Source organism: Salvelinus sp. IW2-2015, linkage group LG32, assembly GCF_002910315.2.
Source record: "Salvelinus sp. IW2-2015 linkage group LG32, ASM291031v2, whole genome shotgun sequence".
Taxonomy (NCBI): Eukaryota; Metazoa; Chordata; class Actinopteri; order Salmoniformes; family Salmonidae; genus Salvelinus; species Salvelinus sp. IW2-2015.
In genome coordinates, this window is record NC_036871.1 from 7,445,343 (window position 1) to 7,466,909 (window position 21,567).

Sequence of the window (21,567 nt, forward strand, 5' to 3'; positions counted from 1 at the left end):
TTATAGTTAATTTCAWGAAATTCTACACATTTGTCACCGACRGGCTCGATTCGGTCTTATGTAGCAAAATTTGAAATGGTGTTTTTTACATRGGATAAAAGTAGAGAGTCAGAGATAMAAAATTGTATATCATACACTYCAGTTGAGGAACAATGGGAAAGTAATTGGAAGTTGATAAARTTGTAACACCACTTTGGAGAAAATGGTCCTTGAATYWTTTGGTACACCTACTGGAGAACTCTTCTTTGTCTACACCCATTCAGCTTCGTTTACACCCTCTTAAYCCTTAGCCCCACCCATTTKTTTAAGGATTCACATGTGAGGCCATGTGCTGATCAGTGAGTATGATAGTGTACGAACAAAGATTTCAAGACTAAAGGCTGGTTTATACTACCTTTATCAACATGTCTGTATGCAGTTGTCGCAGTGACATCWTGTACATTCTATTGTCATCCGACATTAAACTTGTCGTTGTCGTTATGAAAAGTATAAACACAAAAYCGTCAGACTTCATGACGTCAGCAGCCTGGTGATCCAAAATAGCATTTTAACACCATTAAACCTGTCCCTTTAAAAATGTATTTACTATATGTCAATCTAGCAAACCAGGCAACTAAAAGCAACTTTCTAAACAATGATTTGTTTCGTTTCTAGCTTGTTAGCTAGCTAGCTAACTTTAAGTTAGCTGGCTAGCCAGTTCAAATAATGACCATGTCACATAGCTGACAACATCTTAACTTTAGCTAATTTGTGTTCAATATTACAGGAAAATAAGCTCACAACAAGATCCTTATTTACAAGTTAATGGCGAGCTAATTACAGAAAATATGGTTGCGAGTTTGACGTAATAAAAGKAGGGCATTCTACCGGAGAATTGTAGAACTTGGACAATATSTCGTTGGCCTAACGTTACATCCTAATCTGACTTTGGTGCCGGTCATGTTGTTCTTCACATTACCTTTCTGGGTTATGAATTTGAAACATYTTTTTGAGCACTTATTCATGAACGTGGCCGAAAATACATTTTAGGCCCAATCCGACATGACGCTAGTTCAGCATGACGGCAGACACCGTTTCTGGGTTACGAATTTGAAACCTATTTTTGAGCACTCTTTCATGACTGAGGCAAAAATATATTTTTTAGGCCCTATCTGGCATGCCGCTAGTTCAGCATGACGGGAGACACCGTTTCTGGGTTACGAATTTGAAACATATTATTGAGCAGTTTTTCATGAACATGGAGGATTTTTTTTTTTAGGCCCTGTCGTAACCCAGAAATGTTTGTTTCTGGTATACACACACTATATCAAACAAAATCAAAGTTTATTTGTCACATGCACAGGATACAGAAGGTGTACACGGTACAGTGAAATGGTTACTTGCATAGTGGAGTCTTTTGTTTTCGACATGTAGCTTGCTAGCCAGCTTTAACTTGCAATGAAAATGACTTTCGGACAAAATTAGAAACGTATAATATCTGAAAATGTAGCTAGCYAGACTATCTTACCCACATACATGAATGAACGCTTCTCCCTCTCTGTCACGGATGCCACGGTTGCCCTTAGTTTGAAGATATAATCCGGAGACAGGTGTTTTATACAACAGCCTTCAGTGTTCTCTTTTCAGCTCCCTCCGCATATTTGCAAATCAATCTCAGTCCTCCAGGAAGTGGAGAGCATTAGCAGTTCTTCATGATATCTTTAAAAAAAAGCTACGTTAGAAAGGATCACCTATTGGGCAGCTCATGTTATAGACACAAGCGTGCTACATAGCAGACCAATCCAAACTCATCTCTCTGCATGTTCAGCCCAGCCATTATCTCAGCCAATCATGGCTAGTGGCAAGGTTCCTGTCTTCCTTTTTACGTTAAAATGCATCTCCTGTGAAATAGTGACACGCGACATATGCCTAGTTTCCTGAAACGAGTCACYTTTTGCCATGAGACTTAGAGAAAATGTTGAGGTTTTAAAGCATATTTCCTGCAATTCTACGCATTATGCCATGAGGCATAGAAATAGTTTTAGCGGTTTTACAGCTAATTTCCTGCAATTCTACCCAGAAATAGAACTAAAAGGTTCTGTACTGACTCTACTGAGAGAAAAAACACAGATACCTACTATTCCAGGCCTACATTTATCATTTACATTTTCATATATTACATTTACAGTCAGTAGCATCAATCAGTACATACACACAATATGATGTCTGAGTGAGAAATCAATGGGGGCCCCCTGGAGGTCAGGGCACCTGGGCACATGCCCTTCGTGCCCGGTCGGCATTAGGCCATGATAGCTGGCTAGACTAATTTACCTACCTTAAAATTGTTAGCTGACATGACTAATTAAGTGACTATCAGTGACTGACATACTGTAACAAGAGAGAAACTGCTGATGCACAACCACATTTCGAAAACTGCAGCTTGTGTATTCTACAATTCCCAACAGTAAGTACACTATATACGCTACCATTCAAAAATTTGGGGTCACTAAGAAATGTCCTTGTTTTCCATGAAAACATACATGAAATGAGTTGCAAAATTAATAGGAAATATAGTCAAGATGTTGACAAGGTTATAAATGATGATTTTTAATTGAAGTAATAATTGTGTCCTTCAAACTTTGCTTTCGTCAAAGAATCCTCCATTTGCAGCAATTACAGCCCTGCAGACCTTTGGCATTCTAGTTGTCAATTTGTTGAGGTAATCTGAAGAGATACCACCCCATGCTTCCTGAAGCACCTCCCACCAGTTGGATTGGCTTGATGGGCACTTCTTACGTACCATACGGTCAAGCTGCTCCCACAACAGCTCAATAGATTTGAGATCCGGTGACTGTGCTGGCCAGAATATCAGCTGACTGCTTCTTCCCGAAATAGTTCTTGCATAGTTTGGAGCTGTGCTTTGGGTCATTGTCCTGTTGTAGGAGGAAATTGGCTCCAATTAAGCAGCGTCCACAGGGTATGGCATGGCATTGCAAAATGGAGTGATAGCCTTCCTTCTTCAAGAACCCTTTTACCCTGTACAAATCTCCCACTTTACCACCAGKAAAGCACCCCCAGACCATCACATTGCCTCCACCATGCTTGACTGATGGCGTCAAGCACTCCTCCAGCATCTGTTCATTTTTTTCTGCGTCTCGCGAATGTTCTTCTTTGTGATCCGAACACCTCAAAAGTAGATTTGTCTGTCCATAACACTTGTTTCCAATCTTCCTCTATCCAGTGTCTGTGTTCTTTTGCCCATCTTAATCTCTTCTTTTTATTGGCCAGTCTGAGATATGGCTTTTTCTTTGCAACTCTGCCTAAAAGGCCAGCATCCCGGAGTCGCATCTTCATGGTTGACATTGAGACTGGTGGTTGAGACTTGCGGGTACTATTTAATGAAGCTGCCAGTTGAGGACTTGTGAGGCGTCTGTTTCTCAAACTAGACACTTTAATGCACTTGTCATCTTGCTCAGTTGTGCACCGGGGCCTCCCACTCCTCTTTCTATTCTGGTTAGAGCCAGTTGTCGCTGTTCTGTGAAGGGAGTAGTACACAGCGTTGTACGAGATCTTCAGTTTCTTGGCAATTTCTCACATGGAATAGCCTTCATTCCTCAGAACAAGAATACACTGACGAGTTTCAGAAGAAAGTCTTTGTTTCTGGCCATTTTGAGCCTGTAATCAGACCCACAAATGCTGATGCTCCACATACTCAACTAGTCTAAAAAGGCCAGTTTTATTGCTTCTTTAATCAGGACAACAGTTTTCAGCTGTGCTAATGTAACAGTATAACTTTCGTCCGTCCCCTCGCCCCGAGCTCAAACCAGGGACCCTCTGCACACATCAACAACTGACATCCACGAAGCATCGTTACCCATCACGCCACAAAAACCGCGGCCCTTGCAGAGCAAGGGGAACAACTACTTCAGGTCTCAGAGCGAGTGACGTCACCGATTGAAACGCTATTAGCGCGCACCACCGCTAACTAGCTAGCCATTTCACATCGGTTACACTAACATAATTGCAAAACGTTTTTTAATGATCAATTAGCCTTTTAAAATTATGAACTTGGATTAGCTAACACAACGTGCCATTGGAACACAGGAATGATGGTTGCTGATAATGGGCCTCTGTACACCAATGTAGATATTCCATAAAAAATCTGCCGTTTCCAGCTACAATAGTCATTTACAAAAATTAACAATGTCTACACTGTATTTCTGATCAATTTTATGTTATTTTAATGGACAAAAAATGTGCTTTTCTTTCAAAAACAAGGATATTTCTAAGTGACACAACTTTTGAACGGTAGTGTATACAAAAGTATGTGGACACCCCTTAAAATGTGTGGATTCGGCTATTTCAGCCACACACTGTGTTGACAGGTGTATAAAATTGAGCACACAGCCATGCAATCTCCATAGTCAAACACTGGCAGTAGAATGGCCTTAATGAAGAGCTCAGTGACTTTCAACAGGGCACTGTCATTGGATGCCACCTTTCCAACAAGTCAGTTCGTCAAATTTCTGCCTTGCTAGACTGCCTCGGTCAACAGTAAGTGCTGTTATTGTGAAGTGGAAATGTCTAGGAGCAACAACGGCCACATAAACTCACAGAATGGGACCGCCGAGTGCTGAAGTGTGTAGCTTCTGTCCTCGGTTGCAACACTCACTACCGAGTTCCAAARTGCCTCTGGAAGCAACGTCAGCACAAGAACTGTTCGTCGGGAGCTTCATGAAATGGGTTTCCTTGGCCGAGCAGCCGTGCATAAGCCTAAGATCACCATTTACAATGCCAAGCCTTGGCTGAAGTGGTGTAACGCTCATCGCCATTGAACTCTGGAGCGGTCTGACGAATCTGCCGAATCTGGATTTGGCAGATGCCAGGAGAACGCTACCTGCGCGAATGCATAGTGCCCACTGTAGAGTTTGGTGGAGGAGTAATAATGGTCTGGGGCTGTTTTTCATGGTTCGGGCTATGCCCCTTAGTTCCAGTAAAGGGAAATCTTAATGCTACAGCATACAATGACATTCTAGACGATTCTGTTCTTCGTGGAAACAGTTTGGGGAAGGACCTTTCCTGTTTCAGCATGACAATGCACCAGTGCATAAACGGAAGTTCATACGGAAATGGTTTGTCGAGATCGGTGTGGATTAACTTGACTGGCCTGCACAGAGCCCTGACCTCAACCCAGTGAACACCTTTGGGATGATTTGGAACACTGACTGCGAGCCCAGGCCTAATCGCCCAACATCAGTGCCCGACCTCTAATGCTCTTCTGGCTGAATTTTTTTTTTTTTACCGTTATTTTACCAGGTAAGTTGACTGAGAACACGTTCTCATTTGCAGCAACGACCTGGGGAATAGTTACAGGGGAGAGGAGGGGGATGAATGAGCCAATTGTAAACTGGGGATTATTAGGTGACCGTGATGGTTGAGGGCCAGATTGGGAATTTAGCCAGGACACCGGGGTTAACACCCCTACTCTTACGATAAGTGCCATGGGATCTTTAATGACCTCAGAGAGTCAGGACACCCGTTTAACGTCCCATCTGAAAGACTGCACCCTACACAGAGCAGTGTCCCCAATCACTGCCCTGGGGCATTGGGATCTTTGTTTAGACCAGAGGAAAGAGTGCCTCCTACTGGCCCTCCAACACCACTTCCAGCAGCACCTGGTCTCCCATCCAGGGACTGACCAGGACCAACCCTGCTTAGCTTCAGAAGCAAGCCAGCAGTGGTATGCAGGGTGGTATGCTGCTGGCTTGAAGCAAGTCCCTGCAGAAATGTTCCAACATCTTGTGGAATGCCTTCCTATATCAGCAAAGGGGGGACCAACTCCATATTAATGTCCATGATTTTGGAATGAGATGTTCGACGAGCACTTTTGGTCATGTACTGTATATGTTTTTACTCCCACCATTAACATGTCCGTGACCTATACTGTAAGAAAGGCTGCTTTAACAGAATATAAACTTTTAAAAAATGCGATTTTCACTGGACAGTTAGTTTAAAATGTCTGTACAGAACCTTTGCTTCTGGGGGTGCCCTTGAGCCACAAACGGTACCCTAAATGGACAGAACTATTGTAAAAAAAAAAGCTGCAGTCCCCAGTACTACGTTTTTCCACCTGTGCTCCAAAGTCACCTTAAACTGTACCAACATGGGATCCCTCCAGGGGACATAGGCCCTGAGCTCTTCGCTGTGCCCACACATTAAACTGTGTCAGGGTGTTGGTTTTTCCAGTTGCCCTGATTACAACACTGTATGATGCCAACTACCAACCCTGGAGGGGGCTTGGCCTCAGTTTTGGCACAGAATGTCCGCCGTAGCTAGATTTCTCACAGGCTCAATGGGGTGTATAGATTGATCCCTACTGCCATTTCTTCCATTTCCGTATTGTCTTTGGTTGTACAAATGTGGTGATTGTGTTCCTGTCTTGCAGTTCCTTGTGAAAGTCTGCACACCCTCTTCAGATTTTCATGCCTTCAAATTAAATAGGAAAAAAGCATACTGTACATTTGGATTTTCCCCCAACCGATCTACACATTCTACTCCACATTTTCAAAGTGAAAGAAAAATTATAGAAAGTGTAACAGAAATAAATAAAAATGAAGATGTCTTGATGGCGTATGTCTTCACACCCCAGAGTTAATACTTGGTGGAAGCACATTTGGCAGCCATTGCAGTTGCTAATCACTTATAAGTGATTGGTAGAATAATATTCTACCAACTTTGCACAACTAGGAAACATTTATCCATTGTTTTGTCATAATCAAATCAAACTTAATTTGTCACATGCGCTGTGAATGGCTTACTTACAAACCCTTAACCAACAATGCAGTTCTAGAAAGAGTTAAGAAAATATTTACCAAATAAACTAAAGCAAACGTTTATAAAAAAGTAACTCAATAAAATAACAATAACGAGGCTATATACAGGGGGTACCGGTACCAAGTCAATGTGCAGGGGTACAGGTTAGTCGAGGTAATTTGAACATGTAGGTAGGGGTAAAGTGACTTTGCATAGATAATAAACAGCGAATAGCAGCAGTGTAAAAACAAATGGGGGGGGGGTGTCAATGTAAATAGTCCGGTGGCCAATTGAGTAATTGTTCAGCAGTCTTATGGCTTGGGGGTAGAAGCTGTCAAGGAGCCTTTTGGTCATTTTTGAGGATCTGGGGACCCWTGCCAAACCTTTTCAGTCTCCTGAGGGGGCATAGGTATTGTCGTGCCCTCTTCACGACTGTCTTGGTATGTTTGGACCATGATCGTTTGTTGGTTATGTGGACACCAAGGAACTTGAAACTCTCGATCCACTCCGCGACAGCCCCATKAATGTCAATGTGGGCRTGTTCGGCCCGCCTTTTCCTGTTGTCCACAATCAGCTCCTTTGTCTTGCTCACACATTTGGGAGATGTTGTCCTGGCACCACAGGTCTCTGACCAAATCAAATCAAGTTTATTTTATATAGCCCTTTGTACATCAGCTAATATCTCGAAGTGCTGTACAGACACCCAGCCTAAAACCCCAAACAGCAAGCAATGCAGGTGTAGAAGCACGGTGGCTAGGAAAAACTCCCTAGAAAGGCCAAAACCTAGGAAGAAACCTAAGAGAAGGAACCAGGCATATGAGGGGTGGCCAGTCCTCTTCTGGCTGTGCTGGGTGGAGATTATAACAGAACTATGCCAAGATGTTCAAAATGTTCATAAGTGACAAGCATGGTCAAATAATAATCATGAATAATTTTCAGTTGGCTTTTCATAGCCGATCATCAAGAGTTGAAAATAGCAGGTCCGGAACAGGTGGCGGTTCCATAACCGCAGGCAGAACAGCTGAAACTGGAATAGCAGCAAGGCCAGGTGAACTGGGGACAGCAAGGAGCACTCACGCCGGAGCCCCGACGCACGGTCCCAGGGCTCAGGTCCTCCGGAGAGAGAAAGAGAGAGAGAAGGAGAGAATTAGAGAGAGCCAAGTTTTCAAAATGTTCATAAATGACAAGATGGTCAAATAATAATCAGGAATAAATGTCAGTTGGCTTTTCATAGCCGATCATTAAGAATTGAAAACAGCAGGTCTGGGACAGGTAGCGTTTCCATAACAGCAGGCAGAACAGTTGAACTGGAACAGCAGCAAGGCCAGGTGGACTGGGGACAGCAAGGAGTCATCATGCCCGGTTTGCCGTGACGTATGGTCCTAGGGCTCAGGTTCTCCGAGAGAGAGAAAGAAAGAGAGAACGAGAGAATTAGAGAGAGCATACTTAAATTCACACAGGACACTGGATAAGATAGGAGAAGTACTCCAGTATAACCAACTGACCCTAGCCCCCCGACACATAAACTACTGCAGCATAAATACTGGAGGCTGAGACAGGAGGGGTCAGGAGACACATGTGGCCCATCCGATGATACCCCCGGACAGGGCCAAACAGGAAGGATATAACCCCACCCACTCTGCCAAAGCACAGCCCCACACCACTAGAGGGATATCTTCAACCACCAACTTACAATCCTGAGACAAGGCCGAGTATAGCCCACAAAGATCTCCACCACAGCACAAACCAAGGGGGGGCGCCAACCCAGACAGGAAGATCACATCAGTAACTCAACCCACTCAGTGACGCACCCCTCCTAGGGACGGCATGAAAGAGCACCAGTAAGCCAGTGACTCAGCCCCTGTATAGGGTTAGGGGCAGAGAATCCCAGTGGAGAGAGGGGAACGGCCAGGAGAGACAGCAGAGGGTTCGTTGCTCCAGAGCCTTTCCGTTCACCTTCACACTCCTGGCCAACGACACTCAATCATATGACCTACTGAAGAGATAAGTCTTCAGTAAAGACTTAAAGGTTGAGACCGGAGTCTGCGTCTCTCACATGGGTAGGCAGACTATTCCATAAAATCTATAGGAGAAAGCCCTGCCTCCCGTGTTTTCTTAGAAATTCTAGGGACAATTAGGAGGCCTGCGTCTTGTGACCGTAGCGTACGTGTAGGTATGTACGGCAGGACCAACTCGGAAAGATAGGTAGAGCAAGCCATGTAACGCTTTATAGGTTAACAGTAAAACCTTGAAATCAGCCCTTGCCTTAACAGGAGCCAGTGTAGGAGGCTAGCACTGGAGTAATATGATCAAATTTTTGGTTCTAGTCAGGATTCTAGCAGCCGTATTTAGCACTAACTTAAGTTTATTTAGTGCTTTATCCGGGTAGCCGGAAAGTAGAGCATTGCAGTAGTCTAACCTAGAAGTAACAAATGCATGGATTAATTTTTTCTGCATCACAGACAGAAAATTTCTAATTTTTGCAATGTTACGTAGATGGAAAAAAGCTGTCTTGAAACAGTCTTGATATGTTCGTCAAAAGAGAGATCAGGGTCAAGAGTAACGCCGAGGTCCTTCACAGTTTTATTTGAGACGACTTTACAACCATCAAGATTAATTGTCAGATTTAACAGAAGATCTCTTTGTTTCTTGGGACCTAGAACAAGCATCTCTGTTTTGTCCGAGTTTAAAAGTAGAAAAGTTTGCAGCCATCCACTTCCTTATGTCTGAAACACAGGCTTCTAGCGTGGGCAATTTTGAGGCTTACATGTTTCATTGAAATGTACAGCTGTGTGTCATCCGCAATGCAGTGAAAGTTAACATTATGTTTTCGAATAACATCCCAAGAGGTAAAATATATGTGAAAAAAATAGTGGTCCTAAAACGGAACCTTGAGGAACACCGAAATGTACAGTTGATTTGTCAGAGGACAAACCATTCACAGAGACAAACTGATATCTTTCCGACAGGTAAGATCTAAACCAGGCCAGAACTTGTCCGTGTAGACCAATTTGGGTTTCCAGTCTCTCCAAAAGAATGTGGTGATGGATGGTGTCAAAGGCAGCACTAAGGTCTAGTAGCACGAGGACAGATGCAGAGCCTCGGTCTGACGCCATTAAAAGGTCATTTACCACCTTCACAAGTGCAGTCTCAGTGCTATGATGGGGTCTAAAACCAGACTGAAGCATTTCGTATACATTGTTTGTCTTCAGGAAGGCAGTGAGTTGCTGCGCAACAGCTTTTTCAATTTTTTTTGAAGGAATGGAAGATTCGATATAGGCCGATAGTTTTTTATATTTTCCGGGTCAAGGTTTGGCTTTTTCAAGAGAGGCTTTATTACTGCCACTTTTAGTGAGTTTGGTACACATCCGGTGGATAGAGAGCCGTTTATTATGTTCAACATATGAGGGCAAGCACAGGAAGCAGCTCTTTCAGTAGTTTAGTAGGAATAGGACAGTATGAGCTAGAAGGTTTAGAGGCCATGATTATTTTCATCATTGTGTCAAGAGATATAGTACTAAAACCATTGAGTGTCTCCCTTGATCCTAGGTCCTGGCAGAGTTGTGCAGACTCAGGACAATTGAGCTTTGGAGGAATACGCAGATTTAAAGAGGAGTCCATAATTTGCTTTCTAATGATCATGATCTTTTCCTCAAAGAAGTTCATGAATTTATTACTGCTGAAGTGAAAGCCATCCTCTCTTGGGGATGATGCTGCTTTTTAGTTAGCTTTGCAACAGTATCAAAAAGAAATTTTGGATTGTTCTTATTTTCCTCAATTAAGTTGGAAAAGTAGGATGATCGAGCAGCAGTGAGGGCTCTTCGGTACTGCACAGGTACTGTCTTTCCAAGCTAGTCGGAAGACTTCCAGTTTGGTGTGGCGCCATTTCCGTTCCAATTTTCTGGAAGCTTGCTTCAAAGCTCGGGTATTTTCTGTATACCAGGGAGCTAGTTTCTTATGACAAATGTTTTTCGTTTTTAGGGGTGCAACTGCATCTAGGGTATTGCGCAAGGTTAAATTGAGTTCCTCAGTTAGGTGGTTAACTGATTTTTGTCCTCTGACGTCCTTGGGTAGGCAGAAGGAGTCTGGAAGGGCATAAGGAATTTTTGTGTTGTCTGAGAATTATAGCACGACTTTTGATGCTCCTTGGTTGGGGTCTGAGCAGATTATTTGTTGCGATTGCAAACGTAATAAAATGGTGGTCCGACAGTCCAGGATTATGAGGAAAAACATTAAGATCTACAACATTTATTCCATGGGACAAAACTAAGTCCAGAGTATGACTGTGGCAGTGAGTAGGTCCAGAGACATGTTGGACAAAACCCACTGAGTCGATGATGGCTCCGAAGACTTTTGGAGTGGGTCTGTGGACTTCTCCATATGAATATTAAAATCACCAAAAAATTGAATATGATCTGCTATGAATACAAGGTCTGATAGGAATTCAGGGAACTCAGAGAGGAACGCTGTATATGGCCCAGGAGGCCTATAAACAGTGGCTATAAAAAGTGATTGAGTAGGCTGCATAGATTTCATGACTAGAAGCTCAAAAGACGAAAACGTCATCATTTTTTTTTTTTGTAAATTGAAATTTCTATCGTAAATGTTAGCAACACCTCCGCCTTTGCGGGATGCACGGGGATATGGTCACTAGTGTAACCAGGAGGTGAGGCCTCATTTAACACAGTAAATTCATCAGGCTTAAGCCATGTTTCAGTCAGGCCAATCACATCAAGATTATGATCAGTGATTAGTTCATTGACTATCATGCCTTTGAAGTGAGGGATCTAACATTAAGTAACCCTATTTTGAGATGTGAGGTATCACGATCTCTTTCAATAATGGCAGGAATGGAGGAGGTCTTATCCTAATGAGATTGCTAAGGCGAACACCGCATGTTTAGTTTTGCCCAACCTAGGTCGAGGCACAGACACAGTCTCAATGGGGATGGCTGAGCTGACTACACTGACTGTGCTATTGGCAGACTCCACTAAGCTGGCAGGTTGGCTAAACAGCTGCTGCCTGGCCTGCACCCTATTTCATTGTGGAGCTAGTGGAGTTAGAGCCCTATCTATGTTTGTAGATAAGATGAGAGCACCCCTCCAGCTAGGATGGAGTCCGTCACTCCTCAGCAGGTCAGGCTTGGTCCTGTTTGTGGGTGAGTCCCAGAAAGAGGGCCAATTATCTACAAATTCTATCTTTTGGGAGGGGCAGAAAACAGTTTTCAACCAGCGATTGAGTTGTGAGACTCTGCTGTAGAGCTCGTCACTCCCCCTAACTGGGAGAGGGCCAGAGACAACTACTCGATGCCGACACATCTTTCTAGCTGATTTACAGGCTGAAGCTATGTTGCGCTTGGTGACCTCTGACTGTTTCATCCTAACATCGTTGGTGCCGACGTGGATACAATATCTCTATACTCTCTACACTCGCCAGTTTTAGCTTTAGCCAGCACCATCTTCAGATTAGCTTAACGTCGGTAGCCCTGCCCCCTGGTAAACAGTGTATGATCGCTGGGTGATTCGTTTTAAGTCTAATACTGCGGGTAATGGAGTCGCCAATGACTAGGGTTTTCAATTTGTCAGAGCTAATGGTGGGAGCCTTCGGCGTCTCAGACCCGTAACGGGAGGAGTAGAGACAAGAGAAGACTCGGCCTCAGACTCCGACTCGCTACTCAATGGGGAAAACCGGTTGAAAGTTTCTGTCGGCTGAATGAGCGACACCGGTTGAGCATTCCAACAGCATTCCTCCAGAAGCCATGAGAAAATTGTCCGGTTGCGGGGACAGTCGGGGGGATTTATACTAACGTTACTATCTGTACTTACTGGTGGCACAGACGCTGTTTCACCCTTTCCTACACTGAAATTACCCTTGCCTAACGATTGCGTCTGAAGCTGGCTTGCAGCACAGCTATCCTCGCCGTTAGGCGATCATTCTCCTGTATATTATGAGTACAGCGAATGCAGTTAGAAGACATCATGTTAAAGTTACTACTTAGCTTCGGCTGTTGAAGGTGCTGACGAACCATGTCCAGATAAAGCGTCCGGAGTGAAAAAGTTGAATGAGGGAAAAAAGTTGTGATGGAAAAACTAAAAATATAAACGTAAAGTTGTCAGCTAGCAAAGCAAAGCTAGCAAAGTAAAGTTGGCAACAAAACGCACAGCAACACGTCTGCAAATTCAAGAGGAAGTGACGTGACTATAGTTCAGGACTTCTGACAAATCAGAAGTCAGAAGGACTTCAGGACTTCTGACCAACTCCCTATAGGCCATRTCATCGTTGTCGGTAATCAAGCCTACCACTGTRGTGTCATCAGCAAACTTCTTGGCGCACCGATCCCTTTAGCGGGAACATTTTCGTCAACATCCTGTGAATTGCAGAGCGCCAAATTCAAATTAAATGACAAAAAATATTTAATTTTCATGAAATCACAAGTGCAATATACCAAAACACAGCTTAGCTTGTTGTTAATCCACCTGGCGTGTCAGATTTCAAAAAAGCTTTACGGCAAAAGCAAACCATGCGATTATGTGAGGACAGCTCTCAGTAAACAAAACATTACAAACAGCTAGCAGCAAAGTAGATTTGTCACGAAAGTCAGAAAAGCAATAAAATGAATCGCTTACCTTTGATGATCTTCATATGTTTGCACTCACAAGACTCCCAGTTACACAATAAATGTTTGTTTTGTTCGATAAAGATTATTTTTATATCCAAAAACCTCCATTTGGTTGGTGCATTTTGTTGAGTAATCCACATTCCATTCCTACGCTTACCACCCGGGGTGGTCCGTCACYAAGTCCAGGATCCAGTTGCAGAGGGAGGCGTTTAGTCCCAGGGTCCTTAGCCTAGTGATTTTTTCTTTTCTTTTTTTTCTTAGGGGTGGATTTGCATAATATTGTGGAAAGATTGTTGATTCCAACAATGTAATTGTCTGCATCATTTCCAATCCCCCATATCTTTTTTGGTGTGTGTATATATATATATATATATATATATATATATATATATATATATATACACGTACATATGCATACATAAACAGTCATACATATACACATATATACATACACATACCTATATAGATATACATACTTTTTCTGGAATATACCTTTATTATTCCCCGCAAACCCTACCACCCTTCCCCCAATTGAAGTAAACCAATAAACACTTAGGCTTCTACCTTAAGTTTATATATCTTATACACATTTTACAGACACAATCTATTTTACAATAGATATATTTTGTTTGTTTTTAGTCCTTCCTCTATTTCTGATGTCCATCCAGTTTGATTTCTATTTGTAACTGCTATTTCACAAAATTTCGGAACCTATTTACATTTTACAAACCCCGTATGTTTTACATTGGTTATCTTGTTATTAGTCCCACTCTTCAGCTCCATTCAACCCTTCCCATCTATCTCTTAACACCATCCATTTTGGATTTCTATTTGCCATATATTTTTCAACTGTGCTGTGATGCTTCACAAAAGTACTGAACCATTCTATTCTCATAGCTTCTACAGATTGTAAATTAAAGATAAACATTTTTGCTAAAATAATTATTATATTATTGATTGATTGACAATGGCTTTTCAAATCACTGAGTATTGCTATCTGCAGCGTTAGTTCTAGGCAAATGTTGCAATTCTTCAGCCATTCCTGGACCTTTGACCAAAAATGAGCTACATATGGACAATACCAAAATAAATGATCTAATGTCTCTGCCTCCTCACAGCAAAATCTGCAGAGCTGGGAAGATTATATCCCCCATATATATAACATTCTATTGGTTGCAAGAATTTTGTATAGTAATTTAAACAGAAAAATTAGAAGTTTTGAATCCGGTGTTTTGCGTGTCAATTCATAAACCATGTGCCATGGAATGGGTACATCGAAAATCTCTTCCCAACTATTTTGCAATTTATATGGCACAGCCGTCAATTTTTTTGGTTCTTAAATGAAATTGGTATATGTTTTTATTTATCACACTTGTCTTTAACCATTTATGTTCTTTAATGCAGGGCCGACAGACACGTTCCTTACTTTTTTCCCCTTCTACTTGCCTCTTCCATTTTTGTGGTAATGCTGCAATTAGTTGGTTGTAAGTTTGGGAAGAGCAGACATTTCCATATGTCTGTGTTAGCTGCATGTGTGATATAACTCCACTGGTCCTATTTATGATATCATTCACTAAAATTATACCTTTTAATTTTAATTTTTAATTTTTAAATTTCATCGAAAAATACGTTTTTTTTTAATCAATTAGTGTTTTTGAATTTAACCACAATGTTTGTTGTATTATTTGTTCTGTCTTTTCAGGTGGATTAAACTGAAATTGCAACCAACTTTCTATGGCTTGTTTAAAAAATAAAGATATTTTGCAGATTATTTCCTTTTCAAACAACCGAAAGTGAGCAGGTGTAATCTGAATAAAGGGGAAAAGGCCATTCTTGAACATGGGGAAGACATTCCTACCAATGCTTTAATATTTAATCATTTCTGCCCTCCGAATTCATATTCGTTATATAAATACGCCCTTTTAATTTTGTCTGGCTTGCCATTCCAAATAAAATTGAATATTTTTTGCTCATATAATTTAAAAAGCTGGTCACTAGGTATAGGCAAAACCATAAGCAAATAGGTAAACTGTGATATGACTAAAGCGTTAATCAGGGTGATTTTTCCACAAATAAACAGGTATTTCCCTTTCCATGGAAGGGAAACTTTCTTTTTTTTTGCTAACTTTCTATAAAAATTTATTGGAGTGAGAATTTCTTTCTTTTGGGATTTGTATACCGAGTATGTCCACATCCCCGTCAGACCATTTTATTGGTAAACTACACGGTAATTAAAAATATGAATTTTTTWGTGATCCAATATATAATATAGTACACTTATAATCATTTGGTTTTAATCCAGAGAGGTTAGCAAAAGTATCTAGATCCTCTATGAGGRCGTGGAGGGATTCTAATTGTGGTTTTATAAAAAAATATGAATTATCAGTGTACAATGACACCTTAGTTTTTAAGCKACAGATTTCTAATCCCTTAATATTATTGTTGGATCTAATGTTAACAGCTAACATTTCGATGGCAACAACCTTGTTTTTACTCCTCTAGACAGTTTAAAACTTTCTGAGATGTAGACATTATTTACTATTTTACACCTAGGGTTGCTATACATAACATTAACCCATTTTATAAGAGATTCCCCAAAATGTAAATATTCTAGGCATTTATATATAAACTCCAGTCATACTTCATTCAAAGCCTTTTCAAAATCAGCTATGAAAACCAGGCCGTTGTCCCCGATATTTCATAGTATTCTATTGTTTCCAGTTCTTGTCTTATATTATCTCCAATGTATCGTCCATGTAAAAAACCTGTCTGATTAGGATGAATAATATCTGACAATACTTTTCTATGCGCCAAGCATTTAGCTAGGATTTTTGCATCACAACACGGAAGTGTAAGAGGCCTCCAATTTTTTAAATGGACTGGATCTTTATATTTACCACTTGGGTCCTGTTTCAGTAATAATGATATCAGACCTTCTTGTTGCGTGTCCGATAATCTACCATTTATATAGGAGTTGCTAAAACAAGCTAATAATGGTCCTGTTTGGTATACTTCTACTGGTATGCTGTCCATTCGGGCTATTCGTTGCTAATGCAGTACGCCACAGGATGTTTTTGTGCTGGTCGAGGGCAGTCAGGTCTGGAGTGAACCAATTGCTATATCTGTTCTTAGTTCTACATTTTTTGAATGGGGCATGCTTATTTAAGATGGTGAGGAAAGCACATTTAAAGAATAACCAGGCGTCCTCTACTGACGGAATGAGGTCAATATCCTTCCAGGATACCCGGGCCAGGTTGATTAGAAAGGCCTGCTCGCTGAAGTGTTTTAGGGAGCATTTGACAGTGATGAGGGGTGGTCGTTTGACCGCGGACCCATTACTGACGCAGGCAATGAGGCAGTGATCGCTGAGATCCTGGTTGAAGACAGCAGAGGTGTATTTAGAGGGCAGGTTGGTCAGGATGATATCTATGAGGGTGCCTGTGTTTACGGATTTAGGTTTGTACCTGGTAGGTTCCATGATAATCAATGTGGATGTTTCCTGTAATCCATGGCTTCTGGTTGGGAAATGTACGTACGGTCACCGTGGGGACGACAAAAAAAGGAGCAAAGCCCTGGTAAAAAGTTAGAGGAAATCCCGCCTCACTCTTCTGAAAACCTATCCCTGGGATAAATTACACAAATGTTAATGCCAAAGACACACCAGAAAAGCTTTCCAATAGATGTTGAGTATTTCTGAAGGGTCCAGTCTCAGTCCTGACTTAAATATGCCTGAGAATTGATGCTGTCCATCAATGTTTCAATGTTTCAAAACCAAATTTACTGAGCTTGAGCATTTTTGACAAAAAAATAAATAAAAATAACGCACCAGGCAACGATTTCAAAGATTTTACTGAGTTACAGTTCATCATATAAGGGCATCAGTGAATTGAAATAAATTAAATAAGCCCTTATCAATGGATTTCACATGACTGGGAATTCAGATATGCATCTGTTGGACAGATACCTTAAAAAAAGGTAGGGACGTAGATCAGAAAACTAGTCAGTATCTGGTGTGACCACAATTTGCGTCGTGCAGCGCGGCACATCTCCTTCGCTTAGAGTTGTTCAGGCTGTTGATTGTGAAGTGCTGTCCCACTCCTCTTCAATGGCTGTGCGAAGTTGCTGGATATTGGCACAAACTGGAACACGCTGTCGTACACGTCGATCCAGAGCATCCCAAACATGCTCAATGGGTGACATGTCTGGTGACTATGTTGGCCATGTAAGAAGTGGGACATTTTCAGCTTACAGGAATTGTGTACAGATCCTTGCAACATGGGGCCATGCATTATCATGCTGAAACATGAGGTGATGGCGGCGGATGAATGGCACGACAATGGCCCTCAGGATCTCGTCACGGTATCTCTGTGCATTCAAATTGCCATCAATAAAATGCAATTGTTTTCGCTGTCCGTAGCTTATGCCTGCCCATACCATAACCCCACCGCCACCATGGTACACTCTGTTCACAACGTTGACATCAGCAAACCGTTCGCCCACACAATGCCATCTACTACTTTTCAATGTCCATTGAAGTCCAGTGTCGGTCGGTGCTAAGTGGGGGAGGATGCTTATTACAGTAAATGGAAAGAGAGGGGGCTCATGGGTAGGTGTTCCTAAGAGCTGGGAGAGGGGATATTAACTGAAGAGAGAGAGAGGCAGAGGGAGAGAGAGAGGGAGGGGTTGCCCAGACTATTATGTTTTCCATTGTAGCCAATTCAATTGCAGTAATTCCGTTACTGATTCTTTAGCAATTACGCCAGTTGGTAACGAAATTACGAGTTTTAATCACTTAACAATTCATGCAAAAATAGATCACTACAACTAATTGGTAAGTCTATCATTACTTGTTACTTCTGTTACTTGTTACTTTCATTATCCACCCTCCTCATGAGGGAGACAAATTAGAAAAAGATATGTGGGATTTTAGTAACGGAATTACAAAGCATTAGGCAATATTTCTGAAACTTACAGAAGATAAACAATTTCTCCAAAAGTACATTTTAAGTGTCGATATTAGCTAGCAGGGATCTTTATGTCAACATTATTGTGTATTTCTGATACCTTTTAAGACCTTTTTCTGGAACATGTTTTCCAGAAATCAAAGCCTTTACTTATGCCTACTTTTTAAGATGGTTGTACCTATGCCTTCATTTCCCAAAATATACTCTTAGCTTTCATTTGACACCCAATTTGACATGCTCCTATGAACTTTACATGTTGGTGCTCATGGGTCCTTTTACATGGAAATGCCCATCAGTATTTCCTTACTCTCTCTAATTCACTTTCTCTCCTTCTTCTTCTCTTTCTTCGCTGCTAGGACTGAAAAAACGTACCAGGAAGGCCTTCGGGTTACGAAAGAAAGAGAAGGATACAGATTTCACGTAAGTGTGCACGAGTAGACGGTTTAACATGCAGAATTAAACACCTGGCACCAAGACATTTAAAAACATGACATAATTCAGCAGCTAGATTGACTTTGGTAACACTTACTTGATTGCAAGTCCATAGACATGCAGTTTGCATATTACTGCATGTTGAACGTCTATGAACTATCCAAGTGTTGTTTTAGAAATTTTGGTCTGATAGCTATTTGAGAGGTCATTTAGAACTTCTGAGCTTTCCACTACTATTGTCAAAGTAGTCTTACCTGCTGATTCTGTCCTTTCGTCTCGTGTCTCTCTATACAGGGGCTCACCTGACAAAGATGGAGTAAGTACGAGAAAGGTAGACTACGGGGTAAACAATCTATGTGATGTCCTTGATACCCTTATTTTTCACTCTTATTTTTATTTCTTTTTTACTTCTCTTTACTTTAGTTGAATGTTTCGCCATTGTGAATTGTGTTTTTTTTCATTTTTTTTCAAGCTATGTGTATTTAAAATATGGGTATGTAAAATGCTTGGTGTTATGAGAGTTTCTCACTCACACGTTCCATTATCACAGAAAAAGACCAACGGGGCTCCAAATGGCTATTATGGGGAGATTGATTGGGATCGATATGTAAGTACATTCATACAGCACAGTGCAATAAGTAATCCCTCTATAGTGTCAGTAATTAGTAGTAATACAGTGGGTTAGTGAATAAGCAATAGCAGGTATAGGGAGCACAAAAAGAAATGGTTGTCAGAACTCGAACTCATGGCGTGACGATAAAAATGAAGACATATTAAAAGTTCAAAACCGTTAATGCAATACTTTGCTTATAATCGGTAGATGTTTCAACCACAAAGGGCAAACCACATTCGAAACTTTACTTCCCTCAACCAGACGTCACTTCTGCTTCTGCTCCCTATAGCTTTCCTGATTACGGCAATCAATCATCCTCATATAACATTGAATTTGGAATCAAAACGTGATCTCTGTTTTCAGAATCGTACATAAAGTTTGTGTGAGTCTGAACAAACAAGCATCTTCAAACATCTTTAGTTATGGAAAAACAGGATTGCGTTTTTTGTGTGCATTTAACCACAAGCATGAGAGAAGTGACTGTGTTCGTTGTCACACAATGTCATAAACCATGAATTGACCACTTAGTTATACATATTTACTTCCTGTTACAGGCCGCTCCAGACGTGGACGCTGAGGGCTTCAGTCTCAGACCCGGAGAGGAGGGGGAAAATATCCTTTGATCAGATGTAGCTGATGTAGAATGGCTAGCTAGTTATCGGTGCACTAGTAGTGGGAATCTTGCAAGTGCAGCCACCTGCTCTGAGACCTAGTACTGTTGCTGGGCACCAAGAAATATCTGACATTTTGACATTTTTGTCATTTATCCAGAGCGACTTACATTTGTGCATTCATCTTAAGATAGCTAGGTGAGACAACAACACAATCGTCGCAAGTACAGTTTCCCTCAACAAAGTTATCAAATCCAGTCAAACAAATACGACAAATGTAGACCTTACCGTGAAATGCTTTCTTACAAGCCCTTAACCAACAGTGCAGTTCATGAAGTTTTAAGAAAATATTTACCAAATAAACTAAAGTAAAAAATGTATAAAAAGTAACACAAAACATAACAGTAACTAGGCTATATACAGGAGTTACCGGTACCAAGTCAGTGTACGGGGGTACAGGTTAGTTGAGGTAATTTGTACATGTAGGTGGGGTGAAGTGCATGGATAATAAACAGCAGCACTGTACAAAACAAATGTGTGTCAATGTAAATAGTCCGGTGACCATTTGAATAGTTGTTCAGCAGTCTTATGGCTTGGGGGTAGAAGCTGTTAAGGAGCCTTTTGGTCCTAGACTTGGCGCTCCGGTACCGTTTGCCGTGCGGTAGCAGAGAAAACAGTCTATGACTTGGGTGACTGGAGTCTCTGAAAATTTTATGGGCTTTCCTCTGACACTGTCTATTATATAGGTCCTGGATGGCAGGAAACTTGGTCCCAGTGATGTACTGGGCCGTACGCACTGCCCTCTGTAGCGCCTTATGTTCAAATGCCAAGCAGTTGCCATACCAGGCGGTGATGCAACCGGTTAGGATGCTCTCCATGTTGCAGCCATATAACTCTTTGAGGATCTGGGGACCCATACCAAATCTTTTCAGTCTCCTAAGGGGGAAAAGGTTTTGTCGTGCCCTCTTCCCGACTGTCTTTGTGTGCTTGGACCATGATAGTTTGTTGGTGATGTGGACACCAAGGAACTTGAAACTCCCGACCCGCTCCACTTCAGCCCCGTCGATATTAATGGGGGCCTGTTTTCCTGTAGTCCACGATCAGCTCCATTGTCTTGCTCACATTAAGGGAGAGGTTGTTGTCCTGGCATCACAGTGCCAGTTCTCTGACCTCCTCCCTATAGGCTCTCATTGTTGTCGGTGATCAGACCTACCGCTGTTGTGTCGTCAGCAAACTTAATGATGATTTTGGAGTTGTGTTTGGTCACGCAGTCGTGGGTGAACAGGGAGTACAGGAGGGGACTAAGTACACACCCCTGAGGGGCCCCAGTGTTGAGGATCAGCGTGAAAGACGTGTTGTTGCCTACCCTTACCACCTGGGGGTGGCCCTTCAGGAAGTCTAGGATCCAGTTGCAGAGGGAGGTATTTAGTCCCAGGGTCCTTAGCTTAGTGATGAGCTTCGTGGGCACTATGGTGTTGAATGCTGAGCTGTAGTCAATGAACAGCATTCTCACATAGGTGTTCCTTTTGTCTAGGA

General features: G+C 41.8%; 1 protein-coding gene across 1 annotated transcript in view; it reads left to right on the top strand.

Annotated features, from left to right (window-relative positions):
- Nucleotides 1-21,567, top strand: part of sgip1b (SH3GL interacting endocytic adaptor 1b) — a 44,737-nt gene that overhangs the window by 3,381 nt on the left and 19,789 nt on the right. Inside the window, exons 2-5 of the mRNA XM_070436561.1 lie at nt 18,732-18,795; nt 19,102-19,138; nt 19,358-19,414; nt 19,975-20,032. Of these exons, the coding sequence (XP_070292662.1) occupies nt 18,732-18,795; nt 19,102-19,138; nt 19,358-19,414; nt 19,975-20,032 (216 nt within the window). The remainder of the gene's footprint in view (nt 1-18,731; nt 18,796-19,101; nt 19,139-19,357; nt 19,415-19,974; nt 20,033-21,567) is intronic.